Source organism: Mesitornis unicolor, unplaced genomic scaffold, assembly GCF_000695765.1.
Source record: "Mesitornis unicolor isolate BGI_N332 unplaced genomic scaffold, ASM69576v1 scaffold5302, whole genome shotgun sequence".
Taxonomy (NCBI): domain Eukaryota; kingdom Metazoa; phylum Chordata; class Aves; order Mesitornithiformes; family Mesitornithidae; genus Mesitornis; species Mesitornis unicolor.
In genome coordinates this window covers 1-26,894 of record NW_010168359.1, presented here as the reverse complement: position 1 = coordinate 26,894, position 26,894 = coordinate 1, and the positions used below count along the sequence as shown (strand labels likewise).

Genomic DNA, 26,894 nt, shown 5'->3' with positions numbered 1-26,894 from the left:
TGCTGTTTTAAGTCTGATTCCCAGTCCTAGTTGTACAGACTGGTCATCCTCACAAAACATGAAATGACCCTGAAGGTCACAGTAATGGATTTTTTTGTGTGGTTCCCTGTAAGCTTTGTGTGAATTCTTAGGTTTAGTGTTTCAAATGTGCTGTATCACTTAACACTGGTAATGGTGAAGGTTGGAATGGAGAGTTATACTGCTGGTGTTGGTCTAGGGTTGCAGAAGTACTGCTAGTGCTCATACCTGGCTCTCTTTACCTGCTTAAATCCTTTGTAAAGATATTACCTGTATTCAAACTTCAGACTGTGCTTCTGCAGTCTGTTTTGTGTGCTTGTCCTTAGAGGTGACTATATGTGACTAATAATGCTCAGGAGCTCTTGGGATAGCTGTCAAGCTAGAAATGGAGCAAGGAGCTGAGGGGGGAAGAAACTACACCTGCAGCCTGTAACTGTGCTGGAGAAATCCAATCAGAAACCCCATGTCTGGCCTTCTGGCAACTGATAAGAGATTTGGAAAAGAGCTCCACTATCAGTGTTGTGTCCACCAGGGGCTGTGATAACCACTGTAGTAGCAGGATGATCAGGGGATACCTGCAAGCTGTGAGGTGCTCTGTGTGGAAGATACCTTCCTGGTCCCATGCGTATGCCTGGACTAGTGTAGGAGGTGGACTGGCAAGTGAGCAGTAAACTTTCATTGCAAGCAGGACTCCCCAGATTGGCTTTTTTGGCCAGCAGTGCTGTGGTGAGTTGGAAGTCCCACATCTGTTCATGTGTGGACTATCATCACTCTTTGTAGTGCTTCCCAGCCCAGAACATTGCTGATAGGGCTGCTTGTGGTTTTGGATGTGTAGCATAGGTTTTCTGCTCTGCAGTGTCTGTGGGATCATTGCTGTCTCCAAAAGCATCCTGGAGGCATGACAAGGCCTGTTTGTGGTGTAAAAGCTCTCCTGAGCTCCAACCTGTGCGCTGCTCTGAGTCCTGCTCTGCTGGGTGTTGCACTGAATACCAGCTCACCTCTTTGAAGGCAGAGATGGACCTCATCTGTAGGCCAAGATCTATGTTGTATTGGTCGCTTTTTCCAAACTGAATCCAATGATTAATTAAATTGCTGTGTAACAAAGCAGTTAACAGCCTGGTGACATTAATCTACCTATTTCTAGATAAGAGCCTAGATCTATAATGAGTTTTGTGCTTAAAAGAAAGAAGCCGTTGCTTTTACAGACAGAAGTTAACACTCAGACCTGGCAGCTAAAAGGCTTAGCCACTTTAACCTGCCAAAAACCTCTCATTAGTCAGTTTTCCCATATTCCTTTGGTAACTATTGTTTGTGGACTGGAGGGGCTTTCTCAGGATATGGGTTCTTCCAAAGATTGCTAAAAGAGCATTGCTAGCTGTGGGAATGAGGAGGGCGTTCAGTGGGAGTGGGGCAATGTCCAAGGTGCTCACAGATGTACTCCTGAACCCACCCTGCAAACATGAGCAGAAGGACAGGTGCATAATCACCTTGAAATAACTAAGCACTGTTGAACTGTTTGTCTTTCTGCTCCTGCAGGCACTCTGGGCTCCTTTTGAGCCTGTGTTGGAAAGGAAGGGCTGCTGCGTTCTTGCAGAGTGCTTGGCTGCGTTGCAACAGACCTGGTTACTGATGCCCAGGCATACTTTGATTGATGCAGAGATCTAATGACTGCTGGGGAGTGGCTTTTGGGGTGACGTCCCACGTACAATGATGTCAGCAAAAGATTTTTAAAAATTCAGGTGTGGCATAATCTGCCAATTAAACTGATTAGGGCTCTGGCTGAGTTCTCAGCCTGCTTATTGAAGTATTTTATTTGGTGCCTTTGTCTAACCTTGTACTAGACTCTTACCTGGTGCCTTCACTGCAGCATGCTGTAAACTGAGGTAGGATACCATACCAAGGGCTATGTGCTGGCTCTCTTGCTATCTGGGGAAATCTGCTACCAGCTCACAGATGTCCCTGACTGCTTGAAAACTGCGACGCTGGAAGAGGTCCTGCGTCTGTCGTGGGATCAGGATGGAGTGCCTTGCTGCACTGTTGGCAGAAGTGAAAGCTAGCCAGGAGGAGATGCAGGCTGGACAGAGGGAACTAAGGCACGACATGGAAACGTCTCGAAAGGAAATCAGAACGGTGTTAGCCCTGCAGAGGAGCCAGCAACAGATGAAAGAAGATCTGAAAGCAGAGGTGAAGTCCAGTCACTTGGATATAAGAACTGTGCTCGAGGAAATTCAGCGAGTAAGAGAAGAAATGGAAACTCGATTAAATACTCAGGCTGATCTGGTCTTACTGATCAAAGAAGTGAGCACCAATTTAACATGTGTAGACAAGGCTTTCCAGCAAATGGAGGAGAGGCAGAAAGTTTTTACCAGCCTGCATCTTCCTACAAGAGAAAATGTTGAACAAGGATTTTTCTTTGAAAAATGCTTACACAAGACACACATGGGTTTTGAAAAACCTGTGGAAGCTAACAGTTTGGATGAGGAATGTGAAAAGAAGGTGCTTAGGGGTAAGACAATGGTGACTGCAAAACTGTGGGGAAAGAAGTGAGGTGGTTCCTACTTGTGCTTCTTAAGCAGTTTGTTTAGGGTATTTGAAATGCTCTTAAGAAATGTTTTGGGGTTCTTTTGTTTTCTTTGGGGGTGGGGTTTTTTAGAAATTTAATCTTCTGCTTAAAGAAAATAATTCCTAGTATAGACACTACTACACAGACCTTCCTAGTACACAATAAGCAAAGGAAGGCTATGATTTGGCTCTGCAAATCAAAAAGTGGGTGATGTTTCATCTGGTAATCCAGCAACAGTGCACAAGATAGGCTCAGGAAACCAGTGGGTACCAGACAAGTTCTGAAATAGCTGGTCAGGTACCGGGGAATACCCCAGCACCTCAGCTGGGGTAACTCCATGGAACACACCTTGACGTACAGACAGTTGTATATTTCTTGCTTTTGAACACCTATTAACTAGAGAAGCCAGGTATGGGAAACAGTTTGCTTTATGGAAAAACTTGGGATGGGTCTAATACTCTCTCCAAAGAACTGAAGTCAGCTTGCCATCTTTTATAGTGAATTCAGAAGGAGCAGGAGGATTTTTGGACCTTTTCCAAGTTCTTTTGCCAGCAGGATATCGAATCTTCTGTGAATGATTTAGTTATCAAAAGGCTTAGTCTTTGCAAAATCACAGCTAATTTAATTTATTTTATTTTACTGGTATGAAAAAGGCTAGGCCCTTAGATGGTGATTCTGTCTGGTTACTGTACTACATGTAGTATTTGAGAATGTACCTCAAGAAGGTGGTAAGTAAAAAGGTTAAAGTGAGGAGGCTGGTAACCAATGCTGTCTTTAATTTAGAGACCACCACTGATGGATTGGTATCAGTAATTAGACTCATGATGCTTTTGTTTTAATGAAAGCATGGCTTTTGTTTTGATATCACAGCATGCCTTCTGTTCAAATCTGGAAACAATCTGTCATTGCCCAGAGGAACGCAGGCCATAAATAAGCATTGGAGTGTTGCTGGTGTTAATCTGTAGAGGCAGTGTGTGCTGCAGAGGTTTCATGCTAGCAGAGAAATGCTTCTCAACATTTGAAGTGGCTGTGTATAGCACATGTCTGTGATAAAATTGCCAAAAGGAATGTCACTGGATTTCTCTAGTGCATGGGTTTTGTTCAGCTTTTTTTAGTACAGTATCCAGGGTTGGCTTGGTTGGATGTTTGAATGAGCTTCTAGGAAAATACTTGGTAGTCTGAGCACCATGATAAAAGCAGTGGTGTGAAACTGGCAAACTGGGTATCTAGAGTCTTCTGTCATTTGTGGATAGCTGCTGTATCACTGTATTTAAATTAAATAACTTCATTAGGTAACAGTATGTGATGTAATTTTTTTCCCAGAATAAAAAAATGTCTGCAAACATTTGTTCAGGTTTAACACAGCTCTGATAGAGTCCTACAAACAGATGTAAAAGTTGTTTCAGATAATTAAGTGATGACAGTAGCATCTGTATCAGTGGATTTACCCAATACCCTTAAGAAGAATGCTCTAGTTCTCTATTTCTTGTAAGTGGAGCATTCAGGAAGGGAGGTGGAATATATGAGAGTGTAGGAGTATGTGAGCCAGTAGGGCAGGGAAGGACTGACTGTACATGTTTATTCTCTAGTCCCGGCTCTTCCCCCCCCCCCCCCTTGATTATTGTCTTTTGTCATTTTTTGAAGGATTATCAGAAGGTAACCAGTATTTTCCTAAACACATTATTTTCTCTAGGATTTCTGGAAATCTGACACAGTTGCTCTCTAAATGACTTGACAATTCACATTTAAGAGGTCTACTCAAAGGGTATCTCTTTGTCTGCACTGCGAGAAAATAAGTGGTGACGCTAGTTAAAATGGTCGTAAAAATAAGCTAACTAGAACTGGCAGCCAAGCTTTATCTTTTCCCTACAGATTTGTGTTCTGATTTGTGTTGTCATGTTGATGCGCCTTTTAACAGCTCTACTATTAAACTGCAAGATGGTATGTTTCCAAGGTACTTTTTAACAGTCAAACTCTGAGCAGAAGTGTGGATTTACCTCCAAGAATGCAAGAACATCTGAACAGGATAAAGCAATATGCTGACAATTCTCTAACTATGAAGGATGACAGAAAATCTTGCCTAGAGAGGATTTATTTGGAAAATTAATAAGCTTAGGAGGCACATTATACTTGGCTTAGTAAGAGCCACAGAGGACATCAGTATTTCGAACAGGGAATTGTTTTCAATGCTTTGAAAACAAGTGAAGACTGTGAAAGACTGTATTAATGCAATAGTTGGTGTGTCAGGCAGGCCAACGTTAGCTGAGAGTCAAAGCTTTTGTTATCAGTACTGTCTCCAGTTGTGTGATTGAACTTTACACTGCTGGGACTATTTCAGTGCACTTGACAACCTTCAAACTAGGTGCTTGGGCTTCAGAAAGGATTAATGAGCATCCACTTCTAGTTGGTTAGCTTGTCGCCCTGTTCTTATTTTTCTCTTCTCCAAATCTCACCTCTCAGGTTTTTTCACTTTATCTTGAAGAAATCTTGTTAAGTTGAAACTGTACAAAGTGATCTGCTTAGATGTCTTCATGAAATTGCCAAGGGGTATTTACGTATTGCATCAGCCTTCTATTGCAAAAGTGTTTGCTCGTTTCCCCGTGTGACCAAACGGGGAAGGTTGGCCCTATCTGCACAGCAGCACTGTGCTCCCTTTCTGGTCTGAAGGCAGCAGAGAAACCTGTAACCTCTGTGGTGTTTACGAGTCGAGCGCTGGATTATGTAATGTGGTTTCCTCTGACATGAGATGATTGTGTTCTGTGAAGGGATTGAGGTTGCAACATCACTAGGAATATTAAATCAACCATGTAATTCTTTGCCCTGCCACTCTTCATGGTCCAACTTGAAATATATTACATTTTACAGCATTTTTTAAAAGTCTCATCCTTGTGACTGAAATTGCTGACACTATGAAATGCTGCAAGACCTTTAGTTAATAAAGCTCAAGCCTGAGCTGCAGAGAGTGGGGTTTTTGCAATGAAAATTTTGAAAGGATGAAAAAGACTAAGTAAATGTGGGGAAAATGGTTTTGTATTCAGCAATACTTTAGAGAGTGGGAAGTAAGAAATCCATTTTGGAAACAAGTGGTCAACTCTCATGTTAGAAATAAGTTACTGGATAGGTAGGATAATAGGGATCTTGCATTTAATTAAATATTTATTCAGAGCACAGTGTGAAGAGTATGCTGGTAAGTCAGTCACAGAATACTTTCTCCTACTTAGTGTTTAGCAGAATTTGTAACTACTTTCTTTTGCACCTGTCTTAAGTTTTGGTGAGACAGAAAATGTGTATTAACTGTGGTGGTGGTTGTTGTTTTAGTTGACAAGGGCAAGCAGCGGAGTCCCAAGAGCTCGTGCACGCAGACTCAAGCCTCCAGAGATGTGCATTCGCCTGGCACAAAAACAGCCGAGTTGACACAGTACAAAACCAAATGTGAGACCCAAAGTGGAATCATACTGCAGCTGAAAAAATTCCTGACAAGCAGTAACCAGAAGTTTGAAGCGTTAACAGTTGTGATCCAGCACCTGCACTCTGAGGTAAAAACTCGCAGCTAATCAATTTTGGCTTTTAATTTTTTTAACTGTTCTCAACAAGGGCTTCTGAAAATATTACTATACTGATACATAACAACTGTGTTTCCATTCCGATGATTTCTGTTTTCCTGTGGAGGTAGCGGTAAACCTGCTCCTGGCATCAGTTGAATAGAAAAAATAGAAACTGGGTCTTGTGGCCTCTTTGCAGCTTCACATCTTTTTTAGAAGAGCAGTTTTAAATGTTTGCAGTCCAAGTCCTGTGGGGCTGAGCACCTTTCCAAGTATATACTTCAAGTTCTGCCTTTGTAGGAAAAACTAGTTTCAACAGAAAATCTGGATGGCCTTGCTTTATTTGACATTGGACAGAAGCGTATAAAAGGGGTAGATAAGTTTTTGAGCTATTCAGAATAAAGTGTGAATTAAAATGATTGTAGAGAGTCCTGCATTATTGGTGGTGTCTTAAAATTATTAACACTTCATTTTAAAAACAAATTTAGAAATGTACCTGGAATTTAGAGTGGAATTAATCTAATATGGTTTAATGTTTATTTGTTCTAGTCTGTGTGACATACATAATGACCTAATCAGTTTGATATTACACTAGAAGCTTTTGGTCTGCTTTGAAAACTTTGGAAAGAAGAAAAATCTGAAGTTAAGGAAACTATAACTGTGTTATTTACACTGCGTACAACACATTATTTACACTGCGACAGTTGATGCAGGCTTTAATAGCAATTTCTCTTGCATTTATAACAGATGTTCCAAGATTGGTATCAATTTTATTTCAGCTGTTCTGATATGTGGTAGTTTTTATAGTCTGCTATAAAAAAAAAAGCACAGAGTTGGTTTAGTATACTGCCAGAAATGTAACATTATATCACAAGAAGAGAATATCTCTTCACTCTCATTTCATCTAAAAATACTGCACTTAAGTCCAAGTTGGGTTCAACTCAGTAAGAGCAGTGGCTCTTAGCCAGTTGTGTGGGTTTGGTTGGGTGTTTTTAAACTCTTGATTGGAACAACTTTCTCTGCTAAGGAAGTTGTTTAAGATCTTCAAAGCAATTTGATACAAGATTTTTGGATGCCTGTCATCTAATATGAAATTGCAAAGTTTATATGTGAAATTCTCACTGCTAAACTTCTCTGCAGTCTTTTAATTACTATATAATAAGCACCTTGATTTTTGCTAACTTTTATAATTATATGTCTTGGCCTAGAAGTATTTTGTATTGCAACTTTTTAAAATATAGGTATATTCTAACAATCTGATATTTACTCAGAAGAAGCCTGTCTTATGTATTTGCTTCTTCCAGGCTATTTTGCAGGTCACTTAATCTAAACATGATTATGAAATTTAGGTGGTTTTTTTTTTTTTTTTAGAATAATGGGAATGATTCTTAACAAAACAAACAAAACAGAAAAAAAAACCACCACCAAACAAAACCCAGCAAAAACCCAGCAGTGTTGAAGATGAAGGGAAGAGAGAGCTGCATGGAGGAATCTAGTAATTTTGCTGTTCCTTCCTCTTCATTATTCTTTTGCAGATGTAAAAAAAAAAAAATATTTCTGTCAAATTGCACAGAATTAGTAATCTTGGACAGTTAAGTCTAAGCATGTGAAACTGGGCTAAATACGATATACTGATGTACTTTCATAGCAGTTATTGGTATGGGGGTTGTTCTCTCCTTTCCAAGGACAATGCTTCTGAATCCTCAGAATCTGTTGGTTGGCTGGGGGAAATACCTGTAGGATTTCCTGTGTGTTGAGGAAGAGTTGTTTTGGTTTTGTGGTTTCTTTTGGTTTTGTTTGTTGGTTGTGTGGTTTCATTTTTTTTTTCTTTCTGGTCAGGAGTGGAGTCTGGTATAACTAACTTAATCTCAAGTGGCCATATGTTCATTTTCTTGAAGTATCTCTTGGGGACCCCTTCGATGTAGTTTTCAAACTCTTTGGATAAACTTGGGGAAAAACTTGGAGTTAGGTTTTAGCTCAAAGGCAGGGGCTCATAGCTTTACTGCAGAGCCAACTGAAAGCAGCTTCAGCTTTTCTGATTTAAAAAAAAAAATATTATTGCCTAGCTGATTACATGAAGAACAAAGCTGTGCTTCCATTCATTGCACTGGAGCAAGTGTGAGGTGACACGATGCAGTGTAAGCTGTGAAACAGCTTGTTGGAACCAGAGAAGGGCCCTGCTCTTGACCCCTCTGTCCCTGTGAAGGCTGTTTCGGTTTGCAACTAGCAGAAAGCTAACCCAGCCAAAGAGAGAGCATTTATTTGCCAAATTAATGATGTGGACCATCCTGGTGTTTGGTCAGAAGCCAGTGCAAGTGTGGGACAGGGTCAAGGACCTGGCCAAATGGAGAAATGGACTGGAGTGAGCTATTGGGTCACTTAGAAGCTATGCTCAAGGCCTGAGCCTCTTGGCAAAACCTGCCTCATCCTCTCTGTTTCCCTGCAAAGCTGAAGTTACTGGGAGGTGGTTCAGCTGTTGGGTTTGCGAGGGTTTGCTTTCCTTTTTCTCCTAAGAGGTCCCAATGTATTTCTGCACCTAAGTTGAAAGTTGCTGTGAATGCCATCAGGATTTGCTGGTGATGAAGTCTGTGAAAAATGCAGCCAGCCCATCTGGAGTGACGTTGAGAGGCTGCTGTTGAAAGGTTAAATGAGATTGAGCAATGCTGCTGTGCTGATTCTGGCTGAGCAGGGATCTCACAAAACTCTGCCTGAGTTCAAATGTTTGTTGCAAGCGTGGTCCTGGAGTTGTTAGCATTAACAGCTGCCTCTGATCATACCTTCGTGCTCTAGCTGTCAGGGTTTGTTCACGGAGTTTCTGTGTTTAACTGCTTTTACCAAGACTCTTTTGAATTTAAAAATTTTTCAATCCTAAAAACTCAGTTTCTCTCTCACAGGAGCTACTGTTGCATGGGTTAATACCAGATAGAGACCCTCTTGGCATCCAGAATACTTGATGGCAACAAATGGTGTGGCCGATATGATATGATATGATACAGCATGTACACCATGCTGTACCCAATTTTTCTGCTGTTAGACAGCTGTTCGTGCACTAGTGGTGTTAGAAACACTTGTCGAACAGTGGGCTCATCACAAAAGCAAGCCTAGTCTTTCTAGGCTACTGTACTCCCCCTGATCCCCTGGTAATTTCTGTGACTTGGTAACTATTTTCCTGTTTTTTAAGTTCAAATGAGAAAGGAAAAGTGGCAGTACAGAGGAAATGGTGAAATCCGACATTTACAATAAGTGCATGAAGTGCCAAGGAAAGCAACTTCCATTAACCTTTAATTGCATTAAGGTCTGAAATGTGCACCACTGCATTTGAGTTCATCTTTAACGTTACCAGTATTCATTTTGCATATTAACTTTGAATTTAATTTTCATCCCTTCAGTAACAGATGTGTTCACAAAGACTTTAAATACAGTTTAGCATGTCAGTGGTAAGTCAGGCCATAGCTGCCACTCCTGCAGTCCTGCCGTCTCTTCCCTTGCCCCTGTGTCTGCACGGGCTGGTACTCGCCTGGCCTTGAGGAGTCACTTCAGGCATCCCGTCAGGACTAAGAAAAAATGATTGAGTCTAGTTTTATAGGTCTGCCCATACCCAAAGTGTTATGGGTATGGCCCCCATGCAGGAAGGAGTGGGAGTGAAGAACCACCAGTGCTGGGGTGGGAGCATGTGCCCGAGAGGTCTGCAGCAGTGGGTAGGAGCCAGATGCCCCTTTGGGAAGGAAAATACCAAACTCTGAGTGTTTCTGTGATGTTCGATGAGAATGAGGTAGTGGTGACTCCTACGTGAGTCTCTTCTCACTGACTGAGGGATGCTCAGCCCCTTCCCCTGCCTCAGGGCAGCCCCTTGCAAGGCTGCGTGAGCACTGTAGCTGGGATGTCTGAACCTCTCACTCGCTGTCGTATATAAACTCCTGCGTGTTCAGGGGTGGAGGGTATTTGTTTCAGCAGAACTGCACTGGCTTGGTTCTGGCTCTTCAAGGAAGATTTAGCTTTTGAGTGGAAAGATGATGTATTGTTAGAATGACTTGAACGACTTTGTGACTGTTTGAAGTGTGAATTGACAATTATTACCTTTTCATCTTCTCATTTCAATGCATAAATTGCCACATTCAGAAGTACTCAGGCTGTTGGAAGAAAAAAAACAACCTGTAGATGGTAAGATGTTTAGCTGTTATAAACATCCATTTCTGCTCTCGTTTAACAAATGAATCTAGTTAAGTGTTTGAGAGCTCTCAACAGATTCTGCTGTTGAAGGGAGCTTCAAATTTGTGTCAGTGCTGCAGAGATGAACAGAAACTAATTTTCACTGTTGTGCTTCTTTTTATGGTTATGGGAAGACTGGTATTTACAGTTCAAACTTTACTTGGGAATGATTGTAGTGACATCTTCCAGAAGTTTCCTACATGGAGGGAAATGTCATTTGAGATGCTATAAGAGCCTTGACAATAATACGTGGATACCACTAATTGTGGATGTGATACAGGAAGCAACATAAGTCATGTGCTAGAAGTTGTGGTGAAACAGGCTTCAGTATTTCCAGGTGAAAATAGAAATTAGCCATCGGTATATGAGCTACTGTAACTGGCATTTCCTGGCATGCGGGTGACTGTAAGAGTCGAGATAGTAGTTTTCTTGGGAACTTCCTGGCATTTCAGAGAGGTTTTTTCCCATCTTGGAATACATGGACACATGTATCACGAAAACTTGTCCTGGCATTTGTGAAATTTTAGTAGAAAACTTTTCTATTTATCAAATGAGAAATGGATATCTGGCTTAAGGAGCAGAATTGCACATTGTCACTAAGCCCAAAACCATTTATAGTAAAAGGAAGAGATGTGGAACAGTCATATTTTTGGCCTATAAATCCAAAGTATATTGGCAGACCTATTGTTCAGAGCAGCTGTCTTTGAGTTAAATTTATAGTTCTTATTTACTAGAATCTACCATCAAACTTGGCCAGTTCTCATTAGGGTTTCCATCCAAAGTGTACCTATACTCTTTAAATCTGGCTTCCTAAAACATGGAGACAAAAACCCACCAACTTAAAACAGAAGTTAAAAGATATCTTGAATTTGAGAAACACAAGTATTGTCTTTCTCTGCTCAGTAAAGGAGAGTATTTGGGTGATAACGCAGTAGCTTCCCTCTGCAAAGCAAACCTGGGCTGTAGCAGTTTGCATCTGACAGGTGGCTGTCAGGAAAGCAAGGAAGTCACGGAGGTTTCCAGTGATTCTCAGGGTCCCTGTAATGCATGGCTGCTGATAGATGAGAATATTTTTAGCAACAGGTTGAAGGTTTGTGAGCTCTAACATCCAGAAAATTGTTTTAATCCATTAATTACTGTGAAACTAGACTTTGGTGGAAATAACTTTTTAGAAAACGCCTTAGTTAAACAACTTACTGGGTAGGCCAGGCTATTCAGAATGGGTTCCAGCTGGAGAGGATCAGGAGTCCTGTCTTGCAGCTACTCCCAGAAAAAGGGTTCTTAAGAAAAGGCACTTTTGACTGAAACAAACTTCTTGCCTTTCAGGCAACCAGTGTAGCTTTCCATAAAGAAGCTGATTCCCATGACTACCTTGTTATTTCTCCTATTTTTTTTTTTCAAGAAGATGTAGAATTAATGACAGCAAACTAGCTGTATCTGTTATAAAAGCAGAATTAGTGGGAGCGGTTAGTGGAAGAAAGAAAATAGTCTTTGCTTCTTGCTTCCCTCTCTTGCTTTGTACTGCCTTATCCGATGAAATGGAATGACAGAGAATACTGTAATATTGTGCTTAAGCATAGGTTCTCATATTCTAACATTTCAAAGAACTTTATGAAGATAATTACAATTTTATAGGCATGAGAACTTAAGTTGTGCCTGTATAACTTGTCAGAGCTGCATAGTATGTGATGGAGTCTGTGTCAGACTCGGATGAGATGAACTGAGACAAAAACTTCAGAAAATACTGAGATGATAAATAAGTAATTGCTTAGGTAGGTTAAACTTCTAATGATCAGATTTTTACAAGGAAGGAAGAAGTGACAAGTGAAAACCAATGTGGGAGTTCAGAAACCCTGGGAAGTAGGAAACACACTGCTACAGAGAAGTGAAGTTAAACAACCCATATTACATCCGGACTTAACTTTGTAAAGCTATTGCATGAAGGTGGACATCACTTCTAAATGGGAAAACAAAGATCCCATATAAGCCTAAGATCCCATGTAAAGCTTGTAAAAACATAAAGAGCCCGCAAGTGTACGATACGTGTTAAATATTAAGTGACTCATAGGAATCCTGTTTGGCTGGTTCTCTGCTTGAGTGTTTCACGCACTAAACATCAGGGAGTAAAATATCTGATTCTCCATACGTGTACCTAGCAAATGAGAGAAGTAAAATACTAGAAGTTACAGCGGGTCTCTTATTAGCTAATCATGTAAGTGGTGTGTTCTGAGGCTTAACTGAATTCTGTTTTGAATTCATAAGTCAGGGTGAAAACTGATTGCTTATTTCATTAGGTAAGAAGGCAATGCATAACACTAACAAGGCCACGATTAATTTGGAAATAGTAATTTCACTGTGTATGTATTGGTTTGGCATGATTACTGACATTTTCGCTTCATTGCAGTGATAGTTTGCTGCTGCTTTAAAAAATATACATGGAGCAGAGAGTGTAAATCCTGTTTGTTGTGCCGCTTCCTTGGCTCATTTCTTTAGCTTGCTTTTGCCTCCAAGTGATGTGAAAGAAATGCCATTTCAAGGGTTTTTAAGTGGGGTGGAGGGCAGGTGAGTAAAAAGATTTTTGAAATTGCTGACTTCTAATTAGAAGAATTATTTAGCAGATTGGATTCTGCCAGCAAAAGAAGGAACAGCGACTGGTAGAAATACAGTAGTATAAGGACCAAAATAGTCAAAGCAAATGCCACACCGCAAAGCGGATGTGAATGGCCCCTTCACAATCACCTCCAGGCTACCGCTGATGACACTCGAGTGACTGGAGCTCTGGCAGAGATGTGACTCAGTTTCTACATTACGGCCAGTGATGATGCTCATCTTTTCATGTACGTGCAGTACAAGAATGGAGTAGACTCCAATTGCTATTGCTCTGTCCATAAGAGGAATATCTGCTCAGATGAAAGACGCATCCAATATTAAGAACTGTTGGCAACGGACACTGCACCAGTATTAAACAGTTTTGTGATAATCTGTTCTTCCTTACAAACTAAGTCCACCTCCTGTGAGGTCTAAGCCCTCATATTACAGACGTGCTTGCAAATAACCATTATTTATTATTACTTTTTTAAGATGCTCAGCATTTCTCTCCAAGTTTGATTTTTAGGAGTAAGTGCTTGTGGTTTGAGCAAATGGATTTCAAAAATCAGGCTTTCCTTACCCAGAATAAATTAATTTGACCCTGTGTATGACAGTAAAACTGATTAAAGTGCTGCCTTTATTTTATGCACTCTGAACAAATTTTATTTAGTCTGTCTAATAAAATGCTTTTTTTAATCTTTGTCAATTTTTGGTTCTGCCAATTAATAATGCTTCTTCTGAACTTTATGGATAGAAGCTTCACACAAGTACAATTTTGAGAAAGATCTGGGAACGCTAAGCTGAGGATGAAAAATTGAGTGAGGGTTTTGTTAAGACAGAAGCTTGCAAAGTTTGAAATGCCACAGAGCTCCTGGAGGAGGTGATAACTTTGCATGGGGTAGACTAGACAACTGTGATAGGTAGCTTATCACATAGATAGTGGTGTGACATAGCTGCTTGAAATTAACAAACTAACAAACACACCTCATATTTTGGTATAAAAATGCAACCTTTTCAGTTTTGGTTCCTGTGAGTTTTTTCTTTAATGTGACTCCAAAGGAGTACATGTTTTGATTCCAGGAGGAGTGTGGTTGTTTAAAGTGTGAACTGGGATACGTGGATCGTTACTACCAGATAGGTGGTGGTAGCTTATTTGGACATGTGTACTTGAAGCCTGGTTTGTGCCATGGTTTGCTTTTTCACATCAAGTAGTGGTTCAAGGACTTGTAGCTTTTAACACAGAGGAAAAACTTGCAAAAGGTGAATAGGGCTTTTTGGCCAGGCACAGCCAAAATGTGGCTCTCAAAGCCTTGACTTGCAGGCAGAGCATGGAGGTATCTCACGTCTTTCTAATGTGAAGATTTGTCATAGGTACGTAGCCAGAAGGTTGGCTGCTTGTGTGCTTGGTATAAATACCTGTTTTGTTCATTCTGGGATGTGGGCTGTTGTAGAGCTTCCTGCTTTTGAAGCAGAGCAATGCAATGTTGATGCATCATTACCCTCATTTGTATCTAAAATGACCCTAGGCTGGTCTGTTTGAATCTCAAGTTGTAGCACGAACAGCTGATTGCCAGTAAAAGTACTCTTAAGCCTGTAACTGGTCCGTGTAGCTGCCAATAACAAACATGAATGAGGAATTTTGTAACTTATTCCATTCCTGACTTGGTCATTTTTGTCATCTTTAAACTGTCATGTTCTCAGTCCCCTATGTTGCACCTCTTCTTTTGCCATCCATTTGTAGTGGGGCATACCTCACCTTCCCAAGTGTCCTTGCTATGGGGCTCACATCCTCCTGAACTCGCTCATCAAATTTTCAGAACATGTGAAGGGTTTTTAACTGCCTCATCTTTCACATAACAAGAAATGTCCAAGTCTCCTTCCGTATGCTGAGAGGTCTTTTTGCAGGGTCCAGTAGCAGAGGTGCATCTCCCTGATACTGCCTGTGGCAAAGCTTTTATCCCCAAGCTCTGTTCTTGTTCCTTCCTACAGCTTCTGTGTAGGGGAAATGTTTTGGCTAAAGTTCAACTGGGTTTCTTGTGCAGATACAATAGATTTTCTGGTGTTAAGGAAAATAGGTACCCAGTCATCCTTACATGATGTTGGCATAAAGTCATAAGTTGTGCCAGAAACAGCTTTCAATTGGTATGAAGACCCTTCTTGAGTCTCTGACAACTAAGGGAGGATGATCCCTATTGCCATATTTATCTGGATAGACGAACAATGCCAAAATTACTTGATCTACTTGGTTCTGCTCTTTCAATTTCTGGTATTGATTTTTCAACTGGAATCTTGTAAAGCTTAAACTAGAAGGTTATTTGATATTCCAGCCCAAAGTATGTGTGTACCTGTCTTCAAATACTGAAGATGGCTCTTACGAGGTTATTCAAGTGGTCTTTGGTATTTCACTGCACTTAGATTTCAGGTCTTGGAAACTTTCATATTTTCTTGGGGAGACTCCATACCTGGAGCTTCAGTTCTCTCAGATAAGTGTGCTAAACTAACTGCTACTCAGTCCGACTGCTTTATGCGGCTGCTTAACTGTATGGCCTATTTATTCTTCTTCTTTGAGGCTGGCAGTCTCTGGCTATCTGGTTCTGAATATATTCTTTAAAACTGTTTCTGAATATATTCTTTAACAGGCAGTGATGATACAAGTCCATCTGTCTGGATTTCTTGATTTGCAAGACTATGAATGGACAAGCTGGCGGTTGAGGCACAAGGTTAAACAGCACCAGTAAAAAGCAAGAGGGGGCTTGAGAGCAGCAGAAAGCAAGAAACATTTAAAAAAATAGTGAGGCAGTGATATTCTGTTTTATTTTGGGGCTTTAGGCACAGCCTCTGTCAATCCATAGTATTTTCAGATCTCATGTACCCTTTTCTCATCGAATTGCTTTAACTGAAAACAAACACAGAATGTGTGGATCATGAAGCAGGCCTTTTGGAAACACTAACCAAAAACTAGTCTTTTTAAAGAGTTGCTGTGTGGTCCAGCCACTAGGTGAGGGGGGAAATTTGAGATGTTTTACTGAGTGGGCTGAAAGAAATCAGGTTCAAGGATGGCTTTTTGAGAATCAGAATGAAGAATGGGTATGCAAACAAAGAAGAGGCATTTAAAAGCAAAATAAATCTCCAAAGTGTGTTGGTGCAGTAATTTAGTAATGGACAAGGTTACTGTAAAAGCTTTGGAAAAATCCCACGAGGAGCCCACAGCAAGAAAACAAAAGCGCTTTGGTAGTTAGCTTGCTTGCAAATCCACTACCTGGTTGTGTCCCAGCGTGCTAGGATGCAGCTCAAAGCTCGCTGCAGAGTTCACGTTATCATCGGATGCTGTGTCCGTAGTGAGACCTGGTGCTGAGCAGGAGCACAATGACTCATCTCTCCTTCCTGAGCAAGGAAGAGCAGGGCGTGTCCTTTCCATAACCGAGCTCTCTGGAGGATATAACACGAAAAGCAAGGCGTGGGTTTCCGTCTTAGCCCACTGTCGCTGTAAAAAGCTTCTAAGTGCTTAATGTAAAACTGCAACGCAGCTATTAATGCCCCTGCCAGTGTGTCAGTGTCCAAATAACTGTTAGACTGCATAAACGGTGGTGATTAAAAGGGGATGTTTCCTATTCAGGGTCAAAATTACAAGTATTTCTAGTGAAGGGCTGGCCTTTTCTTCTAACCAGTCTTTTCAGCAGCAGAATAATTTCCTGTGACTTGCAGCAGATGAGGTTGCATAGCATAATAATCACTCATTTTGATTAGTCCTGTGTCAGACCTTAATGTGTGACTCATTTCTGGGTGCTCATTCCCCCTAGTTTTTTGTTTTGTTTTGTTTTTTTAATTAAGAATTCTGTGTGTTATACTGCTTTATTTGTTCTGCAGGCATACCCTGAGTATTCCCCACCACCAGGGCTGGGTGCTCTTAAGACATGAGCCCGGGGTCAGGCTGCGGTGAGAGCAACCGAGGGCAAACGGGGAACCTGCTGGAAAGGAGGGGTTTTCCCTGGGGAAAACCAGGTGTAGGTGTGGCACTGCCAGCATGCGAACTCATCAGCTGTGGTCAGTTGTGGAAAAGTCTGTGTGACTTTTGGGCCAGTGCATTAATTAACTTTTTTTCTACTGTATCCTAGCTGAAGGAAGAGCACGTAAACTGAGTTTCAAGCTCTTTGTGTGCGCAGGGGCTATGAACGCAAGCCTGGGCATTGACAGCAGCAAAGCTGCTGCGTCTGTGGCTCTCCCGTTCAGCTCAGGCCTCCCGTGGCTTATTTTCGCATCAACAAATTAAGTGTGAAAGCAGCAAACAGCAAGCTCGAAACAGCTAAAAATAAGCTCCATTATCTGCAGCAGCATTCTCTTTCACGGTCCGGCTGGTGTTTGAGCAAGCGGAGATCGATCAGTCTAATGTCTGGGGCTCGCCTTTCATAAAAGAAGGGCTGTGGCTTTAAGTAATCGCTGGCTGCTTGTGCCAATTGCAGAAGCTGCAGTATCTGCTGCTGTCGGGAGCGATCGGCACGGAAGTAGGATAACCTGCAGAGGCAAGGTCCAGCGTTGCCGCTCAGCCACGGCCAGACCAGCCCGGCTGGTGGTGCCGTCACCCACGCGTCGCTGATGAGTGCTGGGGGGCCGAGCCGGGGGCTGCCGGAGCTGGAAGATGGGCTGCTCAAGCAGCAAACTGTGCCTCTATTCTCAGTGTGCTGCAGCAAGGGTAATTAGTATTTGTTTCACAGCGCCTTTCCGATGGCAGGGAACTGGACGGGAGCAAGGTGAAAGCACCTTGGCAGTGGGAAGCCTGGACGTTGTCGCGTCCATGCTGTGGCCACGGGTGTGCAGTGCCAGTCGCTGAGCTGTGGTGCAGCTCTGCTGTGACCCTGCCTGTGCTTCTCCACGGGGTGTGGGTTTGAGGGCAGAGGGGCCTGGCCAGCTGTCCAGCCCCCAGCCTAAGCGCAGCTCTTAGGCAGAGCAGGGAGATGGGTGCCTCTGCTTGTTTTGAGTGCAGATTTGTTATGATTCCCTCAGTATAAGAGGCATCATCTACCTTAAAATCGAGATCTGCAAGCAGTGGGGTGGGTTGTATTCAACTTTGAATAGGGCTGCACCTTTCCTTCATGGAAGGCTGAACATTTAGCAAAGTTTTTGGTTTTGTGTTTGAGTAAGCTTAAATAAATATTTAATACATGCCTCTTTCACCAGTATAACATACTTTTTTGCGCCCTTGACAGCTATCAGTTGATTTGTTCTGGAGGCTTATGCTACTACACCCATCATAAAATACATAATTAATTGCTGCTAAGTAGGATTTTAATTGCAGTGTTATCCTGGAAACAGCTATTCTTTGTTTTAAAGTATAACTTCCTTTACAACAGAAGAACATCTGTGTATTTTGTAATAGCAGAACTGTTATCCTCAATGATTCATGTCTTGGCTTCTTGCTCCCGCCTCTTGTTTTCCACAAGGCAGTTAATTATTGGAAGGTGCCCTGCACAGATCACTAGTAACCAATGTTTGGGTTTGTTTGTTTTTTTGTTTTGTTTTGTTTTTCTCTGCAGAGGGAGGAAGCACTGAAACAGCGTAAAGAGTTATCTCAAGAACTAGTTAACCTTCGAGGAGAACTAGGTAAGAATTTATCTTTGTATTCTTCATGAGAGCAGAAATGCAGGAAAACAGATCTGCAGAAAGACACATGCCCTGGTATCGTAATGGTACTCATTTAATTCCCTGACTGAATTCTGCTGAGATGCTTTAATCGCTGCATTTCTCTGGAGCCCTGACAGGGTGACCCCAGGTTCACCGAATTCCTGGCACTGATCTAACTGCGCCTAGCGGGGCCTCCTGGCAAAACATGTGTCTGATGACCAAAGCACTCGCTTCGTTAAAAATGAGAAGAGGATGGCTGACTGTATATACACTTCTATTTGATTCCTAACTTATTTTTACTCTGTTTTCTACAGATCTGCTGGAAAAAAAAAACCATAAATCTGTAAAATATACGCGCAAAATGTGTATTTTGCCTTAGTGGCTTGTAGGCGATTGAGTGCAAAATGAACAGAAGGAAATGCTATCAGACTAATGAGATTAAATCCTTGAACTCATCCTAGTGGACAGCTATAATACGAAATTGAGCTATAATGTGCAGGAGCTGGTTTAGCTGACTTTGAAGCTCAATTTAACTGCATTTAATGGTAACTTCATAGAACTTACTTGAACTCAAAGCAGAATCATCTTATGGAGTGCAAAAAGTGGATTGAAAATGATTGCAGTTGAAAGTGAAACTAGCATGTTATAAAAGCACACTTCTGTTACGATGAAGTGCTTTAAAAAAGAAAAAAGCTTTGAAAGGAGACGTGTGGAGCAGTTTCAGATATGTCACTTCATATTGAAAAGTTGGAAATGTTTATTTTCACGTGCTTGGGAAGCTGAGTGTTGTCTCAGCCAAACTTGAGTGTGAATGTAGGTTTTGTTATGTGCAGGTGGTGCACTTAATGTTCAGATTTATTTTTTAGTGCTGATTAATAAGGTGGGCATTCCCTGGCAACTACTCAGTTGGAAGCTTGGTGGGGAGGGAGGGGTCTCCACGTCCTCTCCAGCTGAAGCAGCAGAGCACAGCTTCTCCAGTTGTCGCTGTTGCTGTTGTCCAGTTTAGAGAGTTATGTTAAAATGCAGCTTTCTGAGAGCTTTATTTGATGCTGCATAAAAAAGCCTGTAAATGTGTGAATGGGGAGTATCACAAGCAGAGAAAGCCTTGCAGCCTCAATAGATAGATGAGAGTACCAAAGGCACTGCAGAAATGTGTAGCACTTTTGATTTTAGAAGGTTAGTACCAAAAAGCTGAGGGTTTTTCTGGAGCTTGGTGAAGTCTGGCATCTGTCAAGCTGCAGCTTTTGACCTTCCTACTGATGGAGCACCTGGATTGTAGCTGTTTCAGGCAGGTCTCAGCAGGAGGTGGCTTTGAAAGAGCCTTCCTCTGCCTTGATGTCCCTCTGCCCTGCCTTGTGCCACCACTGGTGCTGAGCGGGGAGAACTGGAGTCTGTGTGGAAATGGACTTCTTGTATTCCTACAAACTTGTGTTGTCATGAAAAGGACTTCAGGAGGATTGCTATCAGAGCAAGAAAGTCTCTGTTCTTCCCTGTGCTTGCATCTGCAGTATTTTTTACTTCTCAGCCTAGGTACCATGTTTGTTTACTTACCAGGAATGGGAAAATTCAGCTTAGATGGGCAGATCAAAAGCTAGCAGCACTTCTACACATTGCCACTTTTTTGGTGTGGTTTTTTTGCTTGGTTTGATTTGAGGGTTTTTTGTTGAGTTTTTGTTGGTTTGGGGTTGGTTGGTTGGTTTGGTTTGGTTTTTTGGGTTTTTTTTTTTTTTGGAAGCTTAGTTCTTTCTAAGGGTGCCTCACTCTTAAATGAGCTTCCCATAAACTTAACTTCCTGCTTTGATTAACAGCCTGCTGCGTTCCAATCTGAGACTCCTGTTGCAAGAATCTGCCATTCAGTAGGTTGATAACCAGAAAAAAAACCCTGAAATGCAGCAGAGCTTGATGGATCTGCAATGCCTGAGCACACAGAGCTGTCAGGCAGGGGATGTAGGCCAGGGTGGGCAGCCGTTCCCCTCACGGAGCTGATCTGCCTGGGTCAGCTCTGCAGGAGCATCTGAGTGGCAGCCTCGGGCTCGCTTCCTTTTGTGAGATTTCCAGACCATGGTTTCAGCAAAGCATTTATCTTCATGCAGCTCCTTTGTCTGAACCCTGTCACATGCCTAGCCTGTCTGTACTTCTCTCCGCGGCACGTAAAGGGGGTGGATTTAATCATAGAAATTAAAAACTACACAGGTCGTCACTTTCGTCTGGCTTTAGAAAAAGGTTTGTTTCAAAAATAAAAATTAAAAAAAGTTAGCAAGCCAGCCAGACCTCTCTTGTTGGCAAGGTGTAAGAAAAGCTTTCTTGTAACAGTAGCTTTAGCTGAAAATAATCTTTTTAAATACACACCTGCTAATCAGCTTTCTACTGCACTGTTAAATGGATATAGCTGAACTTAAGGTTTCCATAGGCTGTTTTGACATAAGTACTGTGAATTTTGATTCACAGTAGGATCTAGGCACAGACTGGCTCAGAAAGTTAAGTACAGTTTGACTCTTTATTTTGGTTGCATGGATGTGTTGGGACAGGTTTTGTGGAGTAACAACTGCTGTGTTTTTAATACCTATTGGTTTGCAGTTTGGGGACAGGCAGTCTGGGAAGAAGAACCAGGTATCCTCAGTTCGGTATAGTTCTGTGCCCTGTCTGTTGCTGTGTTTGAGGGGAACATGGAGCCTCCTGCAGCTTGCACCCTCTGCACAGTTTGGACTCCTCAATTTCTTGAAGTTTTAATTGTGTGCACTCGCAAGCACATTGATTTGCCTTGCAAAACCAAATTGGCTTGCTGTCAAATTGTCCATTTTCCTGGGTTATTCTGTATGACCCTTCCTACCAAAACACCGTTGTTTTTTTTTTAATGATTTAAATATACATTGCAATCCTAGAACCTGCCTTTGGCAGCAACGGAGTGACTGCACAGAGTAGATGGTCAACACATGTTGCTTTTAGCTCTCGCTGCCTGGAAACACGTGTGAGGTTTAGCCATGATGGTGTGTTTGGAGATGGGCTTTTCCAAAGGAGTTAAAATTCATTAACAGTTGGGGTCTGAACTTGAGTTTCTTTAAAATCTCCAGCCACAAAGATTAAACTTTGTGGTTTGAATGTAAATGCCTGGTTTCTGGGAGCCTGGAGCAGGTACGGATGTCGCATTTGTCACCTGTTACCCTTTTTATTGAGATGCAAGTGAGCATGTAAATGATTTCCAGCTACTTGTTTAATTACCTAAGTAGAAACTGCAAGAGCTGCATATTTCTTCAGAAGCACGAAACTACTCTAAATTAATTGCACTTCAAATTGTTTGGGAGCCTCTTTGCAAGCGTGCGCTGGCCGTGATCCAGCGCAGTCCTGCTCTGGAGCAGCAGGTGCAAGGCTGGCTCAGCCTGTGCTGCTTTGGCCCTCTGAAAATTCGTGACCCTCTTTCAGCAGGCTGGAGAGGTTTGCATGTCTCCTGTACAGCCAAAAATGCCTGACCCCTTTCTCTCTCTGCTCCGTTTGCTGCATTGCAATTGATAAACAAGATTTTCTTCAAAATACCTTCTTGCTATTTTTTATTATTAAATGACCTTTCAAATGTTTTGAAGGTTGCATTAAAAAAAGACTTGTGTTTTACAGACAGATGGAGTGAATGTGATTTGCTTTTCAGGTTTTCGTGATCCTTAGAAAACTTAAGAGTAGGTAGACATTTATCTCAATTCTTTGGGGCAGGGCCTAACTTGCCACGAGTTGCACACTTGCCTGCATGTTTGCAGCATTAGAGGATAGGAGCTTACTTCCTGGCAGACATCTGGATGCTTCGCATCTGTATTCAACCATGCCCAGTTAAATGTAGCTTAAAGCATGCTTTTTTTTGTTTTAATTGCCTCGTTTCAGCTTGCCCAAGAACAAAAACATGAAATGTGGCTTCATGTCCTGTACCATTAGTGTCATTATAGAAGTAGCACCAAGAGATACTTGGTCATAAATGTGAAAGCAAATTTGGGTGGGAGAATTTCTAATATTGAGAATGAATTGTTAGATAACAATTTAAAAAATATATGGAGAAGGAAGTGAGCCTTTGTGTCCATTGATCTTGACTGGTCAATGGAGCACATACAATAGATCTTACAATGTGAAATACAAAGTTAGAGCAACAGTGTTATGCACTGTGACATAACACTGTGTTAAATACTTGATGTTTTCTGGTAATTATCCCCTTTTCACATCCCCCACAGCTGTTAAAACGCTGCTGGTTTACTGTCCTAGTGACCTCTGCTTCAAAATGTCAGTCTAGTGGCTCTTCATAAATCATAACTACACCAGTGAGTGACTTAGACAATTTTTTAAAGATAACTTCTGTTTCAAAACAATTTAATTTAGGATTCAAGGTAAAAAAAAAATCCATTATGTTTTATCTTCTTAGAGCTATGTTTACGGTGACTTTTAGGAGGATGTCAGTTGAAAAATTGTTTTATGTAAGCATTTTAGCCATAAGGAATGAATTGGATGATAAATTGTTTTATAATTAGAATAAGGAAAAAAAAATATAACAATGAGGTATTCCACAGTTGTAAGGTCTTATCTCCTGTCTACCTTTACTGAAAATATGAAATAGATTTCTTGGGGATACCAAGGCAACTTTTGTAGTCTTCTCCTTCAGCTGATGCTACTTGTTCATGTTGCCTCATGCCTGGCTCTCCACGCTGCTCTTCTGCAGGCATTTGTTGTATGGTTCTGGCACATACAAAGCTTTGCAGTGAAATGCCCAAGATGCAAGTGGCCATTGTTAACAACCACATATGATATAGGTAATGACATGTAATGTTAATTTTACATGTCAAAACCAGTGTTTCTGCTACCAGATCTCAGAAACTTCCTGTTGCCAGAGGTCATGGTTCTGCCTCAAAGAACCAGGCTCTTTGTTTATAATAAACAGGTGTTAAGAAACCTAAAAAAAAAAAAAATCTTGCTCCCTGTTGTAATAATACAGGGAGAGACAGTGTTGTGTGATTGAGAGGAGAGGCTGGGTCAGCTGAGTGGGGAAGAAAATATTAATGGCTTTGCTATCTGAATAAAGAAGTAAACCTTGCTTCTGGCTGCCAAGTCCTCCATTCCATGTGCTCTACCCTTAACACCTTAAAGTGTTTGGTGTTGTAGATGAAATTGAGCAAACTTAATGGAAAAATGGGTAGCACCTCTTTTCATCTCTGTGGCTTGATTTTTCTCTCAAATGCTGTTGGACAATTTGTCTCCTGTTGTTTTTAGGGTTTTTTTTGCTCAAGTTCTGTGGTCTGTTATAATGCATGGTATAATGAAGAAGTGGAACTGTGGAGGGAAGCACTTTAAGATGGAAAATGAAGCACAGTAGTCGTGTACAAAAACTCTGAAGCACGCCCTTCAAGCGGATGAGAAGTTGAAATTAGAGATTTTGTGTGTGCTACAAGAAGAGCATGTATTCTAGTTTGACATTTTTCTTCAAAATTAAACACCAGTTTTGTGAGAAACTGAACTTGATGGTTACTCAACCTCAGAGTTTAGTCAGGAGTTTTGCAGCAACTCCTTATAGTGGATGAGTGGCCAAATTAAGGAATTGGTTGCCTTTTTCATGGCTCGTCCCTTTCTTAGAACACGGCAGTGTACAGCCATAAATTAGATTGAGTCTGGAGATGGATAGGGCTGTGCAGAATACTTGCTGCAGACACTTGAATCTCAAATATGGGGATAAATTTTGGTTTGCAGAACTTCCCACAGTTTCAAATCCACAATTCTTCAGTCCGTGCTTTGGCTGAAACTTCACACATGCAGTTCCTTGCACCACAACAATACTGGGAGCTCACCGGTGTGTGGTGGTTCTGCTCCTGGTTCGGATGGCAAGGGTTCAGGTCAGGCTTGCAATCTGCAAGGAAGCATTGCAGACCCCAGCTTTGCAGAGGCCAGGCGTTACCTTCAAGTTAACACGACGTTCAGCTGCCAATGCAGCTTTTAAAAGTTTTTGTTTGCCTTGGTGATACGAGTCTTCTCATGAACCTGAACTGCAAACTGGCTGAACAAGAACCGATGTGTCTGTTTAGCAAAGGTGTGGTTTGCTATTTGCCTTCTTTCTGAAGCGTTTTGCATCATCTGAAGTTCTGCGTGCTGACATCTAAAGACAAGACAACCTTAGGCAGCATGTTCTTGTAGCTAAATGAAGGCAAATGAATGGCTCTGGCCTAACAAAGACTTGGATGCTTGCTGCTTTCTCCGGTTTTAAAGGAAGTGGATCATTTGAAGTGTTTGCTGCAGTTACCTCAAATGAGGCATGCGAGTTGCCAGCCTCTCAGCTGTACCCCTTTTACTCTGCTGTAGGTGGTCAGATCCATTCTGCCTGTGGTTGGCTGTGTAACCTCTCCATTTAGGTCGCTGCCTGGTTCTTTGCACTATAAAATAATGTCCCCTGTGGAAGGAATAAAGATAGGGAAATAAAAATCCTTCTTGGTGGTTGTATAGAAAGTATAGAAAGCTGTGAAATCTGCTTGGGTTGCAGAGAATGTTGTGGCACGTTGCAGTTGCGTTGTTGCCAGTCACGGGGTGAACAGCTTGGCTTAAATCTGTCCCAGTCAGCAGATCCCTCACACAGAGCCCGCTGTTAAAACTCGCTCAGGTAGACAGAGGTGCAGATGGATGTCCATGCAGCACAGCTTGCTCTCCTGCACTTTCCAGGTCAGCTGCAGGTTTCAAGTGATGGCAGCGTGGCCAAGACCTCTCTGCAGTTCCCTTGAGACGGCGAGTCTCGTTCATCAGACTGCTCCCTTGCTCTCGATGGGCCGTAGGAGAGAGGCACCCTCCATGTGTGTCACTCGGGGCACTCTGCTGAGGTGGGCTGCTCTCCCCTAGAGCTGGGCCCAGTACTGCTTTGGCAGTCAGTCCTTGAAGATACCGTAATTCAGGTATCTTGAGGCTCAAACACAGCTGTGGAGAGGATTTCCTGCACTGCCTTGACAAAAATCCTTGCATCTTCCCATGCTTTTACACAGAGTTTATACTGTTTGGGCAGTGTGTCAAGCTGCTGTAACGTGTATGCGTGCACGATTTCGCCTGTATTTTATTCAGGACCAAGTTAAAGTTTTAGTTGACTTTTTTTTTTTTGCTGAAGTAGGCACTCATGAGACTACTTTATTTTAAACCAAAGCACTAGAGTCTATATAGAAGCAGTTCTGCTTAAGGTCAGTAACCACACGCTTGTGTCAGAGGTCCTGTTTCACCGTGCTTCCAGGCTTTGAGTGAAGAGAATTACACAGCATTTGTTTTCTTAAGACTCTGCACTTCCTGCCTGAAAGTATTCTGTATCTTGGATACTTAAACTTCTTGGGCATGTGCATATGAGCAGTAAGTTTCAGATTGGTGGTCCTGTGTCAGGCAGCCCATGTCAGGCTAGACTTGCTTTGCTCCACACATCTGAGCATGAGTAATATGCTGAATGGATGGTCTTCAGGATATTAAGAGTTTCAAATTTAGCTGAGTGGTTTCTATGTCGAAAAGTGAAGCACTCTGACAAATACACTACTGAAATGGGATCAAATTAGGTGAAGTAGCAAATCCAATTAATTTTTTTATTAGAGCACTCCAGTGTCTCTTGTGAGACATTCATTCTTCTGTGTCATGGCAAACTGTCACACTTGTGCTTTCTATATGGGTTCCTGCCTCAACTAGATTCAATTAATTCTCAGCATAAGAAACACTGAATTTGGTATTTTTTTGCAAAGATCTTTTTCATGTGTCCGTGGAGGTGGCACTCATTTCACAGATAAATTATATTTGTCTTAGTATAACAGTGTTGCTGTGCAGAGCGTTCACTATCTTCAATACTTGCAATGAAGATGGTGAAATTAGCATTGAACTTGATTCAGTTACTTTTTTTTTTCTTTTGTCATCCTCAGTAACCACTTCTGCAGCTTGTGAGAAATTGGAGAGAGACAGGAATGAACTGCAAGTTGCTTATGAAAGATTTTTGCAGAAGTTAAACCAGCAACATCACAATGATTTAGCTGAGCTGGAGGAGAGGCTTAAACAGTTTTACACTGCAGAATGTGAGAAACTCCAAAGTATCTGCATCGAGGAAGCTGAAAAGTACAAAGCACAACTCCAGGAGCAGGTTTGTGACATTCAAAGCAGAAACGTTCTCTAGCAATTGCTTTCTGCTACAAACGAGCTGTCGGAGAATCCTGGGGTTTGCTAGTAATGGAGTTATTTTATCTCACATGAAACTCCACTTCTTTGCCACCATGAAAATACCACTACACTAAGCTGTCCAGATCTTAAGCTTGTGTTTAAACGTGGTGGAGATTCCTTGTGCTCTGCAAACTTCAGTGACATCTATCACAGAATCACAGAATCACAGAACG

General features: G+C 41.7%; 1 protein-coding gene across 1 annotated transcript in view; it reads left to right on the top strand.

The window, feature by feature from the left end:
- Window positions 1-26,728, top strand: part of LOC104536389 (microtubule-associated tumor suppressor 1 homolog) — an 80,218-nt gene extending 53,490 nt beyond the window's left edge. The window contains 3 exon segments of the mRNA XM_010178976.1: window positions 5,900-6,117; window positions 18,453-18,519; window positions 26,430-26,728. Of these exon segments, the coding sequence (XP_010177278.1) occupies window positions 5,900-6,117; window positions 18,453-18,519; window positions 26,430-26,728 (584 nt within the window).
- Window positions 26,729-26,894: the final 166 nt, after the last annotated feature.